This window comes from Diadema setosum, chromosome 16 (assembly GCF_964275005.1).
Source record: "Diadema setosum chromosome 16, eeDiaSeto1, whole genome shotgun sequence".
NCBI lineage: Eukaryota > Metazoa > Echinodermata > Echinoidea > Diadematoida > Diadematidae > Diadema > Diadema setosum.
The window spans coordinates 11298828-11321763 of NC_092700.1; the positions used below are offsets into that span (position 1 = coordinate 11298828).

Sequence of the window (22936 nt, forward strand, 5' to 3'; positions counted from 1 at the left end):
CAGACGTAAAGTAGCATCTTCATTCATAGAAAGAGCTTGTTTATTCATACATTATTCAGGAGATGGTTTATTTGCCTCAATCTTCTTCAAACATTACTTTTGTCTGTCGCTTAAATGTAGCAGAAGGTTATGAAAAGCGATTATTTAGTTCATTTGTTTATCATGGTATCTGATTGCTTTTTTTTCTTAAATAGGAATCAGTCAAATTTCAATAATCTGCGCCATGGGTGATAATAAATTCCCTCTGATTTTGTGAGAAATGTGAATATGGAAACCTTAAAGGTCCAGTTTACCTTTGGGAGCAGTGATTTCAAAAATGTTCAAGATCTCACATTTGATGCATTATGCGTAGGTCCGTTGTATCATAAAACATCCTACCATATGAAGTATTTGCAATAAAACCTAAAATATAAGGAGATATCATGGTTTTTCTCAGTAAACCGTAACTGTATACGGTTTAGTCTGGAAACATTTTTATTATAACTATTGTTCACATTTTGTGTATTTAACAACACTTAACATCGATTATACGGATTCAAATTTTGACAGTGGTTGTTTCTATCCCGAACTCACATTTTAGAACTATTTTAAAGCACTAATGCTTTCATCTGCAAATGGTAAATTATGCCTTTAACCGTGTGTGCTTGTATCCATTTGATGACTTTACAGATAGTTGGTCATACAGTAAACGAAGAGAAAGCAAACAGATTATAAAAGTGAGAGAAATTTGAAAATGGAAACCACACGGATGAATTCAGATACTAAATAAATGATAACAGATACTGCTTAAATGTTCTACTTCAACCTTCAACTTTTCTATCCTGTATCATTAATTTGGGTCCAAAAGAAGAAGAATAACAATCGTGATATAAATTCATACAAGTAACATATTTTTTTTACAAGCTAATAAAGGCTAAACAGATTGACACAAGATTCCGGACATTTTGAGTAAGTTTTCATTAATCAAAATTATCCTGTACACAAATGTTTACTGAATTGAATAAGTGAAAATGCACTGGTCTCACTCTCGAGACACAGTGAACAGTTCGAGCACTTTTATTTTCAAAATTTACACGACATCGAGATGCATCACAAACAGAATACAAACAAGCAAGATACAGAAAATGATATAAAGCGGATCATGAAAAGAAAGTGTGTCATCATACGTCTATGTACTTAAGACAAATCTCTATAATGTGTGAAATATGATGGAACCGCAAAAGCAAAGCTTGTAAACGCAGGTTCCAGGAAAAATACTAATGTAAATTTGCTATGCAATCAATGGAGATAGGACACAAAGTAATAATGACGAAACTATATGAAAGCTAGAATATCAAGGTATAAAGGGAAGAAGAAATAAAAGAGAAGGATAAAAAGGAAAAACAAGAACAAAAGATTGATATCAATCATTTGTTTCCTTCTTTCAAGATGCAGAAATCTGAATTCTTTTTGAAGAATGGATATCTTAAAATTCAAGCAATGCCTCACTAATTCGTTGTTGCTCTCATTTGCTTCTTAATCAGGTACCCGATGATAGTCAAGGGCTTTGTGCATTATGTACAAATTCTGCGAATGCTTCCGAAGTATTGACGTCAGAAGTTTTGCTTATAGTAAAAACTGGTGTTTAATTATGTGACCTCCGTCTCGCAGAGACGTACGTTGTATGCTTACCAAAACTTATGACCTTCTTGATATTATGTGACCAGTTATGACGAGATGCAAACTGATCTCGCTGACATATTTTTCGGGTACAAATATTTTTGTTTTTGTTTTCGTATTTTTTTTATGTTGCTTTCTTTCGGCTTTTTTTTTTCTTTTCGTGGTTAGTCTTTGAGAGATTTTACGTGTACTCCACTTCATTTCACATAATCATCTTCACAAATTGCAAGATAGTAAGCAAATCTTATAATAATTATATTCATTAAAAAAAACAATCTCTTCATGTCGAGATGTAAGGTCAGACAGGCGAGTGAGAAATTATTATGAAAGATAAGAATTAATACACGTTAGAAATAATTAACTTGCAGCGGCAGTTTGTATATTTGCAAAGGAATTACAACAAAACAGTCAAGTAGGAGTTATGTAATTCTTTGCAAACACTTTACACCTCTCAAATTCATTAAATTCTTCCGGCGAGATGTTTTCATTGCAATTGATTGACAAATTGCCCTACATCGATGTAAATCGATGTTTACACCTTGTCGTTAGGTTAATCATCCGCTGATATATTGTTGCCTCCTTCTCTACTTTATTTCGCTGTCTTAATATGGAGAAGCTCACTCAAGTATTGCCGTAACTCAGGTTGCGAAGGTACCTTCAAAACGACATAACTTGTCTGTATTTCATATGTATCCTAAAAGTCGGACGCTCATGATATGACATTGCCCGATAAACATCAACGGATAGAAATGCTGAAAAGGAACAGCTTTACTCCAAGGCTTATTCCATGTCTAACGCTGATGGCGCACTGTCGTTTCTAATAATGTTGAAGTTGAATCGCTATCTAACCCTCATCCTAACTCCAGCATTTCCCGTTAATGGGAGCCATAATCGTGACTTTATCTACACATGGTAGTGTTGTCAATACAAAATCTGAAATATTCACTTTTTTTATAATCATCTTTGTCAATGTTTGTATTTTTTGGTATGAATACATTTCATCGTGATGACTGAGGTGTATGTGTACATTTATTTGGTAATGCTTAAAAAAGTGAGCATGACTGGTTTCCATGACTGTGTACAAGCATGTTCGATTATTCTTAAAGGCATTTTACTTGTTATTTGTGATTTTTTTTTTCATAATGATGACAGTATTGTATTTTCAAAAGTGATGTCGAAGAGCATACTCCTCCAAATAAGATGATTATGATGACGCGATGGAATCGGGAATTTATTGTTTCCAGAGTGGTGCATCCACGAGTGTTTATTCCATGGACGGAGAAGTAATCACACTCTCACACACACACAGACACACACATACACACACACGCACACACGCACACACAGACCCCCCCCCCCCCCACACACACACACCCTCACCGTTACCCTCATACACCACGCAGATCCCTATGAACATAATGAAACTCCGAAGACATTATGCACTCTAGTACGCACAATCAACGTAATTATTCAGCATGCAGATTGGTTGCCTGCAAAACATGCCGGATGCATAGATTCTTGCCATGCATAACAATCTTTTTCGCAATGACAGCATGAATTAGTGATCTTAAAGTCCAATATATATATATATTTTTTTTTTTTGGTTATATCTTTTGTTTTGTATTCTTTTAGAATATCTGTCGGGGTAATGTACAGTATTGGCAAACAAAGAAGAAAATCTCCTAATTTTCAAAACGAATATTTTCATGCTAAAAGTCCTTTTTTAATCCATCTTGCTACCTTTATTTCTACAGAAGTTGAACTAAGAAGGCGCCCAATAGAGTAACTTGATCAGCAGCTGATGCAGTCATACACCCATAGTGTAGTCTTTCGGAAATATAGTTCATGCGCCCCCTCCATCGAACTACGGACAAATGTCTTGTAGCAACCCTGCCACCTTGATCATACAGTAGTTTCCCGTTAACCATTTTTTTTTCCGTAGGCGAGTGAGAGTTTACCATTACCATGAACCATACTACTTTTTTAACAACAAGCGATTTCTCTTATATGTATGCAAAATGAATCATTAAATCATGACCTGCAGATGACCTGAGGTAGTGAACCACTTTAAATCCGAGAACATAGAAACATTGCTTGTTGTACAATTCCAGACAATATCTTGTATTTTTATGAGCCATCCATATATTTGTACTGTGATAGTGTACTGAAACGTGTATCTTACACAGTACATTGATGATTGAATTGGCGTTCTGAGTCTTCTTTTTTTTTTTCTTTAATGGAACATCTGATTCAGATGTCCATCGGTATACTCTTAAGCTTATTAAATGGGGTACGTGTATCGTATTCTGTAATTCGTTCATAATAAGCATCCAGATTCCGGCACGGCGTCAAGATTGGTCTTGTCAACAACATGTTGACGAGGGTCTTGGGATGCGTACTGTTAGTTGCCGACTCGCTCGGCACAGCAGAGCTTGCTTCTAGCTGTTGAATGTTGCAGAGAAGTTTGAAGATTTGAACTGAGTATTTTGAAGTTTGAAGTTCGACTCACCTCCCTGAATGTTCCTAAAGATTCTGGGTCCCGTTTTCAAAATTTATAATCGATTTAAAATCCCGGAAATGAATAACTCTCTCAAATCAATCGTAGGTCCATAAATCAATGATAGCTTGCAATTACCTATATCTCCGTTTTATCAAGAGACCTACAGAACCTAATTGAAATCAATTGTAACTTCCTCCCGAATCAACTACAACTTTGCAAAATCAATTATAACTGATCATTGATCCAAAATGGCAATTTACACAAGTGATATTTTCTAGTCTAACTGATGTCCTATCATAAAAGTTCGTCGGTCGAACTGCTTATATTCTCTAACATTTATTACCATTTCTCGCCCCTAATACCATCGGTTCCTTGTACCTAATTCACTACAGGTGCTCGGTGTTCGGAGTCCGATGTCCGGTTGCCTGGGACCATTTTATTTCTATTTCTTCATGTTCAGATCGCGGTTGGTGCTCGCAACCACCCATGTCCACATTGTGCAGACGATTTGTACACGCGTACACCTACACACACACATACACACAACACACAATATCCCTGTGACACAAGCAATGCGATGCGATGCAGAACTCTGCGTGTACTTCAAGAAAATAGAGGCTTTTGCTGCCCTGCCTGATGAATATTCATAACGAAAAAAAAAGTGCCCTCAGCCCACCATTTCCGTCATGATGCGGAAGAGGGCGGCATAATGTTATGTAGCGTGTCAGTACAACTCCCCGGAGGACTACTCCCCCGGGGACTACTCCCACCAGGTTCAGGTTCGTTTTGATAGCTTGATTATTCGACATAACAAAATGTCAATACAAGAACAAAGGCATTCTCTTTGATTTCATGTCAAGTGCGAATATCTAATGAAGACTTGGTCAATGGGAAACTTGTAAGTTCTTAATATTATCACTTCATGTAATTACATAATGCGGTTACTACTATAGTAAAAGCCAAGAAAATTTTAAATAACGTAACTGATCCTATGTCTAGTTTTGATGTAGGCTCCTCAGTTTTAAGTTGTTTCCATGTTATTTGAATCTAATTTATATCTAGAAACAACATATTGATACATTAACTTGAAACTGATGTATGAATTGACGTTTGACTTTTGAGGAATTTGCTGATGGTAGTTTTTCCAAATCAAATTATACAGATTTTACGATGCTCTCGGCGTATGAGGGCCTGCACAAGGCACAGCAAGGACACCACCTGTCCAGGCAGGCTGTACAGTGACACTTTGAAATGACTGATTAAAATGGGATATTACATTGACTGAGCTGGATGTTAAAGCATTACTGATCGACACCACACAAGGATAGTATCATTGAAAAGTTTCGAAAATCATACTGCCACTACCTGACATAGCATGGGAAGGAATAAAATTAATGTTTACTTCAACGAAGAAAGGGCTTCCCCGACATGGCACCATATTTTCCTCATCTTATACGTTTTATTACCTGTTCTTATTTCCAAACGTAGTTGGGACTGGCATGATTATTTCATGAAAACATGGAAAGCTCTATAAATTCTTTGCAACTGATTGACAAATTGCCCTACATCGACGTAAATAAGCACTGAATTGATCAGTGTTTTAGTAGTAGCCATGATAAAAAAATCATGGGCGTACATACTCGAGCAGGATTCGAACCTACGACCTCCTGATCACCGGACAGGCGTCATCTCCACTAGACCACCGAGCTTTCGCCCGACAGCAAGTGTTGGTTCTAGTCCTTATAGCATGCAGCGGGTACTGCTTTGTTATTCAAATTCATGAAATTCTTACGTCGAGATGTTTTCATTGCAACTGATTGACAAATTGCCCTACATCGACGTAAATAAGCACTGAATTGATCAGTGTTTTAGTAGTAGCCATGATAAAAAAATCATGGGTGTACATACTCGAGCAGGATTCGAACCTACGACCTCCTGATCACCGGACAGGCGTCATCTCCACTAGACCACCGAGCTTTCGCCCGACAGCAAGTGTTGGTTCTAGTCCTTATAGCATGCAGCGGGTACTGCTTTGTTATTCAAATTCATGAAATTCTTACGTCGAGATGTTTTCATTGCAACTGATTGACAAATTGCCCTACATCGACGTAAATAAGCACTGAATTGATCAGTGTTTTAGTAGTAGCCATGATAAAAAAATCATGGGCGTACATACTCGAGCAGGATTCGAACCTACGACCTCCTGATCACCGGACAGGCGTCATCTCCACTAGACCACCGAGCTTTCGCCCGACAGCAAGTGTTGGTTCTAGTCCTTATAGCATGCAGCGGGTACTGCTTTGTTATTCAAATTCATGAAATTCTTACGTCGAGATGTTTTCATTGCAACTGATTGACAAATTGCCCTACATCGACGTAAATTATAAATTCTATTTTCCATGATGTGTTTTCTGTCATGTTAGATCATCCACCATTCTATCGGTTGGACATTTTTTTTTTTTTCATGCAAGTCAAATTAAATTTGACATGGTTTGAAGTAGAGAACCCTTTTATTCCTTCATGAATGGAATGTGATCACGTGACCACTCTCGAAGCTCTTTACAAAACAGAGGTAATGGTGCGCACACTGTTGGAACGTGTTGCTTGATGCAAAGTCAGTGCTCCGTACAAAGTTCATGTTGTGTGTAATACATCTTTGTCATCGTGCTACTATAAATGCAAACGCCAACTCAAAGACATTTCCTTAGTTTATTATCATTTCACACAGCTTCTGCTTGGAATCTTCTATACTGTGATACGGGCAGGGAGGTGGAAGAGAGACACTTAGAGCCATAGAGGCAGACTTTCCAACTGTGGAAAGTGGTTCCATGACATTTGCTCCCGAGACATTATAAATTGCTGCAATGAAATGGTGATCTATCATTTGGTCTACTCCATTTCGTCCAATATAGCCATTTAGTCTCAACCCACATGGTCTAATCCTGTTTTCTCTACAACCAGTTCGTCTAATGACCATTTAGTCTATTTGCCACTTAGCCTCATTACCAGTTAGCCTACTTCCAGATGAGCTATGCCCATTTCGTCTTATATCCATAGTTAATTAGACCAAATGTTGAAAGTCCTAAGGAGACAAAATTGCGATTAGATCATCTGTTTTTTAGACGAAATGATAATTAGCCAAACTGGGCATTAGACCAAGTGAAGATTAGACCAAACGAGCATTAGACGAAATTGACAGTTGACCAGTTTAGTCGTACGTTTGGCACACTGGGAAGTAGACCATCTGAGAGTAGACCAAGTGGCAATAAACCCAATGGAATATCTGCACGCTACGTAAAACATAATCTTAACCCTAGTCCTCACATCAAACTAAACCTAAAACGCTATCACAATTTCCTAACCCTAACCGTACTCTTGTAAGTCCTCGGAGAAAATAGAACTGGCGCAATTATCACAGGAGCAAATGTCGTGTCACCGTGTAAAGCCCATGAACACTAGACATGACTACATAAATCTGTGCCTGGGAACAGAATGGAAGTCGACGTATTCGTACTATCCTTATTCTTCTTCCATCGCTCGTGTAATGCAGTACAGTCATGCCTGTATCTTTTTTTTTACTTGATTTCAAGCAACGGTAATCACTTTTTCTTTCGTCGTGCAATTCCAACTCAGGTTCCCCGGTGGTGCAACAGAAAAGAGAATACCAGTGTTGGGGATAACGATGATTGGTATGGCTGGCTCTTCGTCTATTGTAGTTTTTTTGGAGATTTATATACGCCAATGTCAGCACTAGGAGCAAGCTTGAAGTTATTCATTACATTGCTATTTTCTTTTTAAGGTGTCGTCCATTTCCTTATAAATGACTGTCCCTTTCAGGCGTGTTAGGAAAATTACAAAGTAGAAGAATAAAAGTTTTCCCCGAATGAAACCATCGGAAAATGTGTAGATAATAGACCTAATGACACTTGAGATGACAGGTGAACCATTAGATATTAAACCTGTGGAGACCAGTCTCCTTGTTTCATGACATGGCATATTTTTTGGATTTTTCCAGTTTTTTTTTTCTCCCGGGATTCCTCCTAGATCTAAGTACCACTTTTGAAAGGAGCTCATAAGGTTCTAAGGCAGAAAACACAATGCCGCATGCTGCGCATAGTAGCAATATCATATCAAGTGACAATTTAAAACCATTTAGATTTTGTCTTAATAACATCACGTAGGACTTATGTTATTAGACCTACTTCCTTGAAAAATTAAGGGCCAATCATTTGTGCATGTGTGTGTGTGTGCGTGCACTTACCCATGGTGTAAAACGAGGACACACATACGAACTTTACATCTAAACCGAGGACACACAGAGAACCGAGGACGTCGTCGGTACGCAGACCATTCCAAACGGTCTGCTTTTGCATGCTTTTGCATGTAGGGGTACATTTTTGTAGGTCCTCGATTAGCATTATATTGTATTATGTACGTGTAAGTCCACGGTTGGATGGTAATATACGAATGAGTCTTCGGTTGACAAGAGTCCTACTTACACACAGGTCCTCGGTCATGTGGTAAAATTCTTATGGGTAAAACAGGTCCTCGGTTTCCACCATAAATATGACGCGTGTGTATTTGTGTGTGTGTGTGTGTGTGTGTGTGTGTGTGTGTGTGTGTTTGTGCTAAAGTGCGTGTTAGAGTTAGTGTCGTACATAAAGAGTTGATATGATTTGCTATCAAATGAACCATTGTAATATCACTGTTCTATTCTGGTATCTGAAACTGACTGTTGAGTAAGTAGTGTATTCTTGAGATTTCCATTGTAAGCCTATGAACCCGTAACATTTTATTCATCATAACTACAAAATGGATGCTGAAGTGCCGTGCACTAAATTGAAGACTGCACGCAATCTAATTGTACGGATAGCACTCAGTTGGAGGTCTACCTTTGGATTTGAGAAGAGAATGTGTGTATTGTAAGATGTCATTCATGCACGAGAGAGCAAACGGCTATGTCTCCCATGAACTCAATTGTGCCAAAACTACCCTTTATGGGACATAATGTTGGGAATACAAAGACTTCACACACATGGTAGGAAAGCAAACGTCTGCATCGCGGAGAGGAGCGTCACATAAACTTCCAGGCATTCATTTAACAAAGAAATTCCGTTTGTCTGGGAAAGACACACTTATTTGGGTGTGTTCGACGGCCGCCATTTTGTTTTAATTGTGATAACTGGGATTACTTTGCAGTCTTTCCGGACATTCCGATCAAAACGTACATTCAACTCATTCTTGATGAACTGTATCTTAATCTTTGACTACCTGTGATGGATAGAAGATACGACCTCGTTCTCTTATTAACATGTGCTGTTACTCTGTTCTGTGGCCAAATTGGACACGGTAAGACGAACGTATTTTCTTCATCCTGCACTCAGTTTAGCAATGTCGGTTACCAGCCGAGTAATAAAAATAATGTGTGTTTATTAAATGTTAGAGGCAACTCGCGAAAATTTCATGCCGCGAAAATATGGTGTTTTACAGTCACTGTGTAGTGTAAACGCATTGTCAACACGCTGTGAAATCTCTTCACAGTGTTACGTTGTAGCGTTGTAACATTGGGCATACAATGCGAATCATCAATTCACAGTGTAAACAAAACGTTACTATGTCAACCCTCTCTGAAAAACCACACCACAGTGTGAAATCATCTTATAGTTGACTATGTGAACACATTGTACTCACACTAAAGTACGATGTGCCGTTGTTGTTGGGTTGTTTTTTCTTCTTTTTTTTCCAACAAGGATAGTAATGCATGTTTGTTTGTTTGTTTGTTTTTTCGGGAGGGGGGGGGGTCAGTAATATTTGTGGTGCTGCAAAGGAGAAACATTGCGTCGTTGATCTCTGTCAAATAGAGCTACTTGCCTATTCCGTTCCCTTACGTAACAATATTTATCAATAATACGTTCAATTTTCATTACCGTAAATATTCTTGTCTTAATTGTAATTGTGCAAGTGTAAGATCTTAACATCAGTGTCTGTAATTGTCAAAAAGATCATAATTGTTCTGAAATCTTTTGTTGTGATCTCCGAAATATGGAGAGAAGAAAATAGTTTATTTAGAGTTTAAACGAGTGATTGTTATAATAAATAAGCACCATCTGCTATTACCAGCTCTCTCGCACACAAAGCCAAAATTTGACCTTGAATCTTACACTAAAAAATGCCCATCTGTGTGTTCTGTACAGTTTAAAGGGATCCTTCAAAGTTTTGGATGAGACCTAACTTCAGGTTTCCCACAGTTTTGGGTGAGATAATGAGAAACCTCTTACAAAATATGAAAGAGCATGTAATTCCAAGAGAAAAACAATGTTTATTTGATGAAAATTTTGTTTTGTAATGGCTGCAATACCCAAAACAGAGCAATCATGATAGAAGGTGGAATCAACCTTTTATTACGATCCCTTTGTTTTACTTTGCTTTTTCGATAACTCAGCCATTCCAAAACCGAGTTTCATCAAATAACTTTGAATTGCTCTGAGAATGGTATGCTTTGTACTATTTCACAAGTGATTTCTTGATATCTTGCATAAAGTTAAAAGCCCAGTTCTTTTCCTCACCAACATTATACCATACTTTTAATGGGCAAGAATTAAAATTCTTACCAAAAGCGGAACAAACACGTTGGGTTTTCCACTGGCTGTTATAAACTAAAGCATCATAATGTGATATGTTCTCTTCGCTGGCCATAATTGGACATGAGGACAGGAAGCACGCATGTACGACGAGGGGACTCTTGAAAGTATGTTTAACTTGATAATCCATGCATTCATGACATGAACCTATATACTTTGGTATAATTTCCATCGTGTAGCCTCAGTGGTAGGCACTACCCCCTACGTTCAAGGATGGAAAGGAGAAGACATCCGATTGCCATGTGACATACAGGAGGAGCCTCTCGCTGTGGTCTGGGACAAGGAGAACATCTTAGATCTGGGAGAGAGGACGACTAAGGCTGAATTATTTGATGGAAGGGTTCTGGACAGAGAGGAACGGTTCGACATCGACACGGACTTTAGCCTCGTCATCACCGACTTGGAGGTGGCAGATGAGGGTCGTTACTATTGCCTCGTGCTGCTGAAGAATTCCCAAAGTTTTGAAAATTCCACGATCATCACAATTAGTTGTAAGTCAGGTTTTGTTTCTCGCCATGTTATATATAAGTAAAAGACGAACTTAAGACGTTCAAAATGAAATTTGTCTCAGTGGTTTAGTTTAAGGAGAAAAAAAAATGTCTCGCACCCACGCAAGCTGAATGAATCAAGAAGTGATATATCAATGCCTTGTTATTATTTAAATCATCTGTCATGGCGTCACATATAACTTATAATGCTGGCAGTACACCCAATTGCTATTGTAGCCGTGATGTTTGAAAGCTGAGACTTTGATTACAATCACATATTTCGTTTAAAAGAATTTATAACATTTGACACTTACAAGGTATACATTGTAACTAACGGAATGTTCAATAGTACAAAATTGCTAAATTTTGCACACTTTTGCAATACAGGACACTTTAAGCTAGTGTTTTAAACGAAGAATCTAATCAATTATTTCATACCTTAAATTGACAAAATCTCTTTAGCAAACAGACATATGAGAAAATCAAAGTCATGTACAGTGTAGTTAAAAGAAAACATATTGGTTAATATTGTGTCAGAGAGGAGTTGCAATATTAAATTACCAGCACATACAATTCCTGTCGATTCAGTTAGGAACGCACACCTAACTTTACGTTTCTTTTGAACATGGCAGTGTATATACCTTTGCAAAAATACAAAAACAGAAATAAGTGCAGATTATAAGCTGTCAGTGCTTTAACTTCGTGTACTTGTGCTACGTCTAATAGCTGCGTTTACACCATGTTCCCGGTGACCACTGCATCCCCGTTTGCAAGAATCGTAAGTTCGCCGTGGGTATATGGGATATTCTCCTGCTTTTCTCTTCCTCTCCCTCTCCCTCTCCTTCTCCCCCCCCCCCCCTCTCTCTCTCTCTCTCTCTCTCTCTCTGTCTCTCTCTCTCTCTCTATCTTTCCAATCCTTGCTCCGGGGAATATACCTAAAGCTTTCAGACGCCGTTCTCGTCACGGTGTCTTGTCGGGTTAGAATACACATTCCGGTCGCGTCCGACGACGTTCCACCTCCGAGCTTTGTTACGGCATGTTACGTTGTTCTCACGCTTTGTTGCGTTCACCCCGGTTTATCACGGACTACTAGGTTTCTCATTAGCACCGGACTGCCGTTGCAATTTTTGACAGTTTATGCCCCAGTCACATAGACATTCCGGATCTCCCCAGACCACCCCGGATCTGATCCGGGATGATCCGGATAGAGATATCCGTGTTGACGCCTTGGATATCCTTGGATATCCGTGTATGTCCGTGTAGATCCGGGGACATCCGGGAGGCCAACACGACAAATTTTGGAGGTCAAAAACATCCGGCTTCATCCGAGGATTACCGTGTTGGCAGAGCAATCCGGGATGGTCCGTGTGGCTGCCGTGTGCTGCCGTGTTGATCCGTGTAGATTCTGTGTTTGTCCGTGTAGACGCCGCTCTCTTCCGGCCTTATCCGTTTAGCTGCCATGTTGATTCAATAGTTTATATATTTCCATCATGAAAAAGAAAAGAAAAGGAAAACATGATTCAAAGCGGTACAAGTTGTCGATTTGTCTTTCATTCATCTGATAAGGGCATTTTTTTTTCAAATACAATGTAAAGTATATGCACGAATGATGTAATAAAAAAGAATGCACTTTGTCATGGCAACTAAAATAGTAAATAATCTGTGTGTTCAATCATATCAACGCTCGTCGAAACTCCATCGAGGTCGAAACTATCCCGGATTTCCCCGGACCCCCCCCCCCCCCCCCCATCTCTCCGGATCACCGTGTAAAACCTTGAGGATCCGTGTTATCTATATGTGACAGGGGCCTTAAATTTCTGGCACGGCATTCACGGCCTGTTACAATTGTCCATCCCGTCCCACCGCGTTGTCTCACGTCCATCCCGTTTTGTAGTCACTTGAATATAATGTATATATTTTGATAAAGGTATGTTCGATATTTTCCCCTTAAACAGTAATTTGTATTCGTTGTAAGCGTTCCAGAGCATCCACAATGTTTTTAGCATGTTTTTTACATTGTTTCATTAAAGACATGATTATGTAAGTTTCTGCCTATTGAGGAGATACCATGGCAATGACCAATATTCCAGTGACATGCAAATAAGCAGGAATGTAATTGATATGATTGGATAGCTTTAAATCTTTAGGTTGAGTCACCTGTATCACGTACTGATAACGTGTGATTGAAAATTATGTAATTAAAAGGTAATCCGTTATTCACCTTACTTATCGATGATATTTTCAGGTAATTAGGATTAGTTAAATCTTTATGTGCCATGGTGTAAATCCCCTGTGTGCCACATTATTCTGAGACACCAACGTTAAGATGCTTTTGGAAAATGTTCTAATTTTCAAATCCGTGTAACTTCTATAGATATCTGTTTAGCTGGACATGTAGTAAGCAAAGTTGTAGAGAAAATTTCAAGCTTTGCAAAGTTGTAGAGACAATCTCAAGCTTTGTTCTGATGTAAATCGTATGACAAATCTGTCATTGCTTTTCTTTCAAATGACCAGGAACTACATAATCGTAACAAGGCATGATTTTTGCACACAAAATAGTGACAGAAACTTAAAATCTACACACAAATTCAGTAGGGAACACCGCTTGCTAGTGAATCACCACATAAAATGCATGCTATATGTGAGAGGAACGAAATCGCGAGAAACGCATTCATTGTATCGGGGCATTTGGCGATTTATAGATCGGTTTGGGCGGGTTTGTTCATTTGAGCAGAATATGTGAAGTTGGCACACCGTCGATTGAGTCGGGCGTGCGAACATGGCACATACAGCTGTAAAGAGTTAATTTTGTTACGCTGTTGCTAATCTACTTTGATTAATCTTACTTTCTATCAATGCATCGATTTTCTATGAGTTACTCGACATAACATCACCATGTTATATATCAGTAGTTTTATCCTATTAACACACAAATTCCAAAGCAAATATTGCCAGCTCATTTTTGTTCTATGTATGGTATCCACTTGTCACTTTTTTCTTCAGGTGCTACTTTCATTTGTAATTATGCAAATTGCGAAAGACAAGATAAAACGTTCTTTTTCGATGAAAAATATCATGCTTTTTTTTGGTAGATATAATCAGGATTCGAATGCAAAATATGATTATTATGTCAATTCAAAATATTTAATTTTGAATTTCTCTAGCGATGACGTCAGGACATGCGATTGAGGAATGCGCTGATAGAAGTCAGTCTCGTCAAAGCCAGTGTACATATCAATCTCCCTCCAACACTCCTTCTTTTAACCTCACGTGTGTGGTGAGTGGATTCAAACCTAATGTTTCCATGCTTTGGACCGAGGAGTCGGGAAAGAGACTGAATTCCGTGGTTTCACATCAGAACACACTTTCTGATGGCACATACGAGAGGTTTGAAACAATTACTGTTTCAGCTGAACATGGGAGAGAGCAAACCTTCATGTGCATGGCTACCGGTGACTCGCTGAATGGAACGTCGACCGTAGAAATCACCGTTCTGCCTTCATCAGGTTTATTGAAATATTGCCAATTTTATGTTTCTGAATAGTAACGGGTATACAAGTGACATAACTAAACTTTTGTTCTGCATGAGATTTTTTACGTAGAAGTATAGTTCGATTATTCATATTTAGAGCAAAGTTACCTTCCCGCACAAAAGTGTCCATGTTACTACTCCGCCAATAATAACAAAAAATGCATAGAAAAATATTAACCAATTTCAATGGATAAAAGGTAGGGGGAAAGAACACCGTTATGATTATTTGCAGGGGTACGGTCACAAGTCCGACACAAACGAGTTATACGTCTCATGAGTTTCACAGTCCGTGATCTCATCACTTCTAAGCGAGTGAGGCCCTTGAGTTTAGGTATCAAAAGAGGTCCAGAACTCCGACATTGCTTGGGTTTTACTGCATGTAGTGTCGGTCTCATGTACATTTTTTTTTTCTTTTGGCCCGGTGTCTGACGGGTAGGCTTTGTTTACGTAGTGTCGGACTCGTGCGGTTATTTATTTTTTTTTTTTGCCTAATGTCGAGAAGACTCATGTCGTACGACTCGTAGACATCTTATCAATGTCGAGCTCGTTGGCCGTATAACTCGTGGGTGTTGGTTTCGTAGAATGACTCAATTAGAAGTGTATTTTTTGAATAATTAGGTAATCCGAGTATCGTCTCGGATCACCTGTTTTTGTACGGATTCTTTCTTCTTTTTCTTCTTATTTCTCCGCAAAAGTTGTGCAGCGGTTAGCTCAGAAAGTGCTTGGTCTATTAAATCAAAACTTATACCACATATGTATCATGTCCAAAAGACGATAGATCTAGTAAAATCAGTGTGATCAGTCGACCGTGACGTCACTATGACGTCATTATATGAAAACACATTTTGATTCATATCTCATTAATGAATGGAATTTTTCAATGAAATTTACGTCACATATAGTTAAAATCAAACTGATTCTACACATGTTCTCAAAATTCATCTATACCCTTTAAACGTGCGCGTACGCGCGCGTTGAAATATTTACATGCTTCAATCGAGCTCAAATTTTTTTTGCACACGTTTCAGACCATTGGAGCATTTTTTGAAAAATTGAAAAAAAAAATAGACGGACGCGTACGCGCGCGCCTATATACGCACGCACAGCTCATATGCAATAGAAATTTCCCGTTTTTTCACCTGGATCGGATGTCTGAAATGTCAAGGAATATTTATACCAAGTTTCAAGTCAATCCGACTCAATATGACGTCATAAGGGCCCGTTGAAGTTGAAATTCCGCGCGTGCGTCAATGGCGATATACAGTGCAACTATGCCAAAAAAAAACCGCCAATTTTAAATCCGATTTTACTCGTCAGGATGGACGGTGACCCCCCCCCCCCCATTTTCTTTATTCTGAAAGCTGATGAGTTGTACATGTCATTTCATGGGTAGCCGATGCTGGCAAAATTATTAAAAAGTATCAAATTTCACAATGAAATAAAAACTAAAATTTGGTTGAAATTAAAGCTTATCTTCGATGTATTGAGATATTTCTTTCTGCAACTTTCTTTGCAATAACTAAAAAAAAAAAAAACCCTATCACTCCCATATTTTGCACATGTTTAGTTCATGCTACGTACATTATTTCATAAAATAACAACTACTTGATCGGACACCATCTTGGGTATGTAAATTATGGTCAAAGGTAATAAATGTTTCGTGCTGTATCTTGGTGAATACATGTCCTATCTTTCCCATATTTTGCACACGCAAAGACCATGTTACAAGAATCATTTCACAAAATAACCACTTTTTGCTCAGATGCCATCTTGTCTGTGGAAAGTGGGGTCAAAGGTCGTATGTACCTCTTTCTATATCTTCGATATGACGTGTTATCTCTATGAGAGGGAATTTTTCTAGATGTGAAAATTGACATGATTGTCTTTATCGAGCACTATCTCACTTACCCTTCGGTGAATTTCTCTCAGATTTTAATGTGTTGTAGCTGAGACTTTGGGCTATCGTAATTGCCCTCTCCGTTTTTTCATACGATGTCGGGATCACGACAAAAAATTTGATTGAAATTAAAGCTTATCTTCGATGTATTGAGATATTTCTTTCTTTCTGCAACTTTCTTTGCAATAACTCAAGAAAAACAGCCCCATCACCCCCATATTTTGCACATGTTTAGTTCATGTCACATACATTATTTCATAAAATAACAACTACTTGATCGGACAACATCTTGGGTATGTAAATGAGGGTCAAAGGTCATAAATGTTTCATCTTGTATCTTGGTGAATACCTGTCCTATCTTTGCCATATTTTGCACACGTATAGACGATGTCGCAAAAATCATTTCACAAAATAACCACTTTTTCTTCAGATGCCATCTTGGGAGAGCAAAGGTACTAGGGTCAAAGGTAAAATATACTTCATTCTGTATCTTAGTTATAGTGTATACGGAATTTGGTACCAAAGATCGCAGATGTGACTCCCTTTACTAAATGCGAATCCAAACATCACGCGGCCAATGTCTCTAAACACAAATGAAACCTGTATGGTCATGCCTAGAATTGCGATCAGGACCAGAATCATTGATTTCAAAACAGATCGGATCACCTTAATTTGTCAGTGTTGACAAATTACAATCTCTAGTTTATTATATCAACATATTTATGTATAATGATATATTCGTGCAATCAACCACTTCATTGGCTTTATCAACATGGACACACATACACACAAACAAACACACACACACACACACACACACTCATACACAGACACCAAATGTTAACGTTGTAGGTATATCTAAATATCCATATGTGTTTATTTTACTGTCTTCGAGATGGAATAATAAATGAAAGCGTGTTTCATTTGTGTCTACTAAATCAAGCTTCAGGAAACCGAGATAATTCGGGTCTCATCATTGGACTCACCATTGGTGTGCCTGTTGCCATATTCATCCTATTTCTCTTTGTTGGGAAGTATCTCCAAAACAAACATCCGGACTACCTACCGCGAAAAGGTGTTGATCTATTTTCTTTAAGGGTCTATTTGCATTCATTATTGTTTTTGCACCTGTGTCCGTGTGTGTATGTGTGTGCGCGTACATGTGTGTGTGTGTGTGTGTGTGTGAGTGTTTTGGTTTTATTGCTGCATTTTCATCATTTTGATAAAAAAATAACATTAACAATTTTTTTTTCAACATTACCGACGACCAAATAATATTGTCCCAAGTAAACAGAACTTGCAAAGCTGTTATCAACGCTGATTAATCGATGTCAAATATAAAGAGTTTTCATGAAGGGAAATGCATCAGACCACACATCGTAATCGTATGATTGAAATGATGTTGGCCTGAGAATCTGGTGGTGAAAAGTTGGGAAACGAACAAAAAAATGTGGAAAATATTCTGCCCAAAATATATATGAAAACAGTTATTGATAGTGATGTTGTTGTTGATGATGATATGTTTCAGGATGTGGATGGAACCCCTGCTGGCGAAGACCAAACATACCAGAGAGAAACCAGATACCAAACGAGCCAGAGAGATTTCACGAGGAGGAAGAATTAATGCCGAGTAAGAAGAACATGTAGGCCTTGATATAACATCACAATCATATTCGTCGTCAAAAATGCATTTTTATCATATTATGCATTTTCATTTTCAACATTTCATCATATGTCTTTAACCACATCCGTTGCACAATAATAAAACTGTATTACGTAATGCACTCAATAGTAACAAAAAAAAATACGATTTTGTTATACTTTGGAGGATTAAGAGCCTTGTAATAATATCCTCTATCAGCAATAATATAGTTCACCTTTTTTGAATCTATCAACTAATTATATTCCAGGTCTTATTTCTCTCTCACTCTCCCGAACCCTCTCTCCCTCTCTCTCTCTCTCTCTCTCTCTCCCCATCTCGGCCTATCTGTGTATACATATTATACTATTGTGTGTGCGGGTATTTCTGTACGTTCATAATAATATGTATAATAATGATTCTGTGTTTTGCTTTTTTAGGTGATCTGCAGCATCCCTGCAGATCACCTCTTGATTTCGTCAGAATCTTATTTATTTATTTATTTATTAGGTGATCTGCAGCATCCCTGCAGATCACCTCTTGATTTCGTCAGAATCTTATTTATTTATTTATTTATTTCCCACATAAATTTGTTAAGACATTATCTCAAAAAATCACAATTTGATCATCACCAAATTTTCAGCGCAGTTTTGTCCTTGTCAGGTATAGAAATGCCAACTGAGACAACGTGATCAGTCAACCGTTACGTCACCCATCCGCCATTTTGAAAAGTCACATTATCATCAATATCTTCATAACTAAATACCATAAATCCACCAAATTTAGTACACATAAACTTCAGGTCATGACTTAACATACGGAATTTTTTGGTATTTTTAGCGCGTCGTTAAATGCGCGTACGCGCGCGTCAAAATTTTAAAATGCTCAAAATCACCAACTGAGTCAAGGAGAGTACATTTCAGGTTATTTTGAGCATTTTTCAAATTTACGCGCTTAAGCGTCCGCGCACGCGTTTTGCACGTGCGCAGCGCGTAAGGAACGTCGAAACACCGTTTTTCTTACATTTTTGGATTCCTGATACAATACTTAACAAATTGCAACAATTTTCAACTTTCTCGGACTTACCATAATGTCGCACGCCCGCGCCAAAGTCTAAAATCCGCGCGCGCCTCTATGAAGAATAACACACAAAAACATGTCTATCTTTAAACTGCTACAGCTCCTTAGAACGTACGGATACCCACAATTTTTTTATATATTTGGAAAGCCTATGAGTTGTAGGTATGAATTCATGCATCATTTGGGCCGATCGAACATTGTGACGTCATCATATAGTCTCTTAAACCTACAAAATTGATTTTTTTTTTAAATGACGTCACAAATTTTGAATTCATTTGCGCGTATCTCGCTTATTGGTGGTCGATTGTCTCCGAAACTCTGATTTGTTGTAGCTTAAACTATTCTCTTTTGATTTATTTAAGTTAAAATTCGATTAGAAGACGTCTTCATGGTCAAAATTTGGATTGAAGGCTAAGTATCAAAATTGACACCATTTGCGTGTTAAGTCTATGGAAGGTAATTTTTTGGCAAAACCTGAATCTGCATTGCAATGTTCTTTGCGTCATGTCTCGCTCATTTTTGCTCCATTTTCTCCCAAATTTCAGTATGTTGTAGCTGAGACTATGGGCTTTGCATTATGCGCCTTTGTTTTTTGATTAGATGCCAGGATCATGCCGAAATTTTGCATTGAAAATCAAACTTGCAAAATGAACCATGACACAGTTTGACCTTCACGTGTTAAGTCTATGGGGATATTTGTGCCTCAATTGGTAAGTCATCTGCCTGCTCATGTATTGGACGAGGGTTGGAATCCCTCTGTTGGCGGTCAAAGAAAAAAATAATTTTGCTTTATTTTTTTCTTGTTGAAACAAATGCCAAACATTATCACAAGATCAAGATGCTGCAGATCACCCCAATTCGTCGCAGTCACGAATTAAATCTAGTTTCTTTTTGTTTCTCTTCTAAGAACCATCATCGCTTACAAAGGCACAAGTTCAGCAATGCAAGGAAGATCTGAAGGCGTGTTACCGTATGTCACGACGCAAGGTCACCGTGGATCCACTCAACTTTATGGAACGTGTAGAATTGGATGAAATTTATACGAATTTAAGTATAATAGACCGAAATGGCAAGCCTAAGAAACCAATAACATACGACGATCTTCTGACCAACGATGAAAATGGAAATCTTTCAAAGCGACTTCTGATACAGGGTGAGGGAGGTGTGGGTAAAACAACACTATGCGCTAAGATTGCCTGGGACTGGTGCCAAGGTAGGATTCTCCAGGATCTGGACATGGTGCTCTTAATACCTCTTCGAGATGTTAAGAACGCAACAAGTATTGGTGGTATTGTCAAAACGTACCTCTCTCATTCAAATACGGCAACAAAGAAGAAAATCGATGACTATATTTCAACAAATCTGAGTAGAATTCTATTTATATTTGACGGGTTCGACGAGTTTGACGAAAAAATAAGTAAAACGAGCAGCAGTGAGGTCATTCGCATTCTAAGAACAGAGCAATACAATTCATGCAAAGTAATTGTGACTACACGCCCTTGGAGGACAAATGAATTCATGATGAACAAGAGGCTTGCCGAAGCTTATACTCTTCTAAACGTCGAAGGATTTAACAAGAAGAATTTATCAAATTATATCGGGAGGTACTTTCGGATCAGACAGAAGGAAAATCTTGCAGAAAACTTGATCAGTTTTATGGAAGAAAATGATGTCATCAGGTCAAACATGGCTCCATTTCCTATCTACTGTGCAATGCTTTGCCTCATGTGGAATGACTACAGTGAGGAGAGACGAAAGGAAATGCAAAAACTGAAAACTTTCTCAAAGATTTTTGCAGATATGATCTCCTTTCTGAAAGAACACTACGCATCAAAAACTTGTGAAAATCTCCAGTATCAGAACACTGTTAAACATTTGAGGAAATCTGGTAAGGCTATTCAAGAAATAAGTGAGATAGCGCTAGAGGGTCTGTTTGACAACAATCTTTCATTTCATGAAGAAAAATTCAGAGAATGTCACGACGCAATGGAAATATGCTGCAAGGTGGGTGTTTTGACAATAGAAAGAGATGTCATCACCAGAGAGCGTCGGCGCGATGTCAACATTTCATCCTTGGTTTCTTCAACTGTGTCATTCCCCCACAAACTGTTTCAAGAATATATTGCAGGAGTATGTGTTGAGTACTTATTTGTCAATGATCGCGCCAAGTACGACGAAGTAAAAAACAAACTTCTTAGTCGACCTGAGGAGTTCCGCTACGTACTCTACTTCACCTCGGCTTTAGGGAAAGAGCTTGGCCTTGATATCATGAAAGGCTTGATAAATTGTGCTGCCGATAACTTTACATCCAAAGAGTGTGGTAAATTTGATTTCTGCGTTGACGTCGCGTTTGAATGTCATACTGAGGAGGCCACCAGAGTAGTGGGAAAATGGTGGAATGAATACCAACTAGGGTACAATTCACCAGAACACACGGTGTCAGGGGTGGTATTCATGGTACGCTACAACCAAGTGGTGAGTGACGGAGCTTGAATATTGAGTCAATGTAAAGGAAAAATGGTGTAGAACAAATTCAGACTGTGTGTCTGAGCGTCTTTTCCTGTGTGAAATCTTGTGCATAATCTACAACCTCAACATCTGTACTCAGCGGATTTTTTTTCTTCAGACCTGACCTTGTAAAAGTCTAATATCGAAATTAGTTTAATATTGCAAGTGTAAAATGATTCTCTTCCTCACATCATTATAAAGTTGTAAGATACGTGACTTGGTGTGTGAGTTAAATCTTAACCACCATGTCTAATCAGAATGTTTGGGGTAAATTGTATAAAATGTTTATCCTTGTGGTTTTTAGGTAAGATAATTATGCAATGTCAAGCAAGATGTTCTTATAGTAAAATAATTGGTGTAGGTTCATACTCAAGTAAAATTAGGCCAATTTCCGACAGTTGCATTATACTGCCGTACTGCCCCTTGTAGTAATCATTCAAGTTCCGTTATACCAAAGACACCCGTGTATCGAAGGGAGATATCGATGGGTCTCGTGTCTTATACATAATTATGTATTTTGAGCATAAACCTACTCAGGATAATATATATTTATGTGCTTAGATTGAGACATATCTGTAATCCCTCTGCTCTTTATCTTATACAAAATTGAAAAGGAATTCTTCCCTTCCCAAATAGTGATGATTGAAATTACTGTATGAACGGAACGTGTACCAAAATGATTCATTTTGCTATGAGTTTTAAACCTCCAATGATTACGTGTATTTTCATCAACCTTTATATTCCCCCTTGAATAATTTCTATCCTGTACTGTCAATATCATTCATGTTCGTTCCATCAGCAATCTCTAAAAATGACTAACATTGAGTGCGGAAGAACTGTGTCACGTGACTTGGCGGAGGGCATGTGTTCGAGCAGTGTACTGCGTGCAGTGCTAATATGGGAATCACAATTTCACATGGAATTCTACAAGATCCTCCGGGCAGAGGCTTCGAACTGTCAGGTAAAACCTTAAATCATCGTTCCACAACATG

The 22936-nt window shown here is 38.2% G+C and overlaps 1 protein-coding gene across 1 annotated transcript in view; it reads left to right on the forward strand.

Moving 5' to 3' along the window:
- The window catches only part of LOC140239579 (uncharacterized), a 124977-nt gene that overhangs the window by 1972 nt on the left and 100069 nt on the right, over window positions 1-22936 (forward strand). Inside the window, exons 2-7 of the mRNA XM_072319410.1 lie at window positions 10980-11291; window positions 14453-14794; window positions 17661-17792; window positions 18246-18347; window positions 20344-21911; window positions 22744-22905. Coding sequence (XP_072175511.1) covers window positions 10980-11291; window positions 14453-14794; window positions 17661-17792; window positions 18246-18347; window positions 20344-21911; window positions 22744-22905 — 2618 coding nt within the window. The remainder of the gene's footprint in view (window positions 1-10979; window positions 11292-14452; window positions 14795-17660; window positions 17793-18245; window positions 18348-20343; window positions 21912-22743; window positions 22906-22936) is intronic.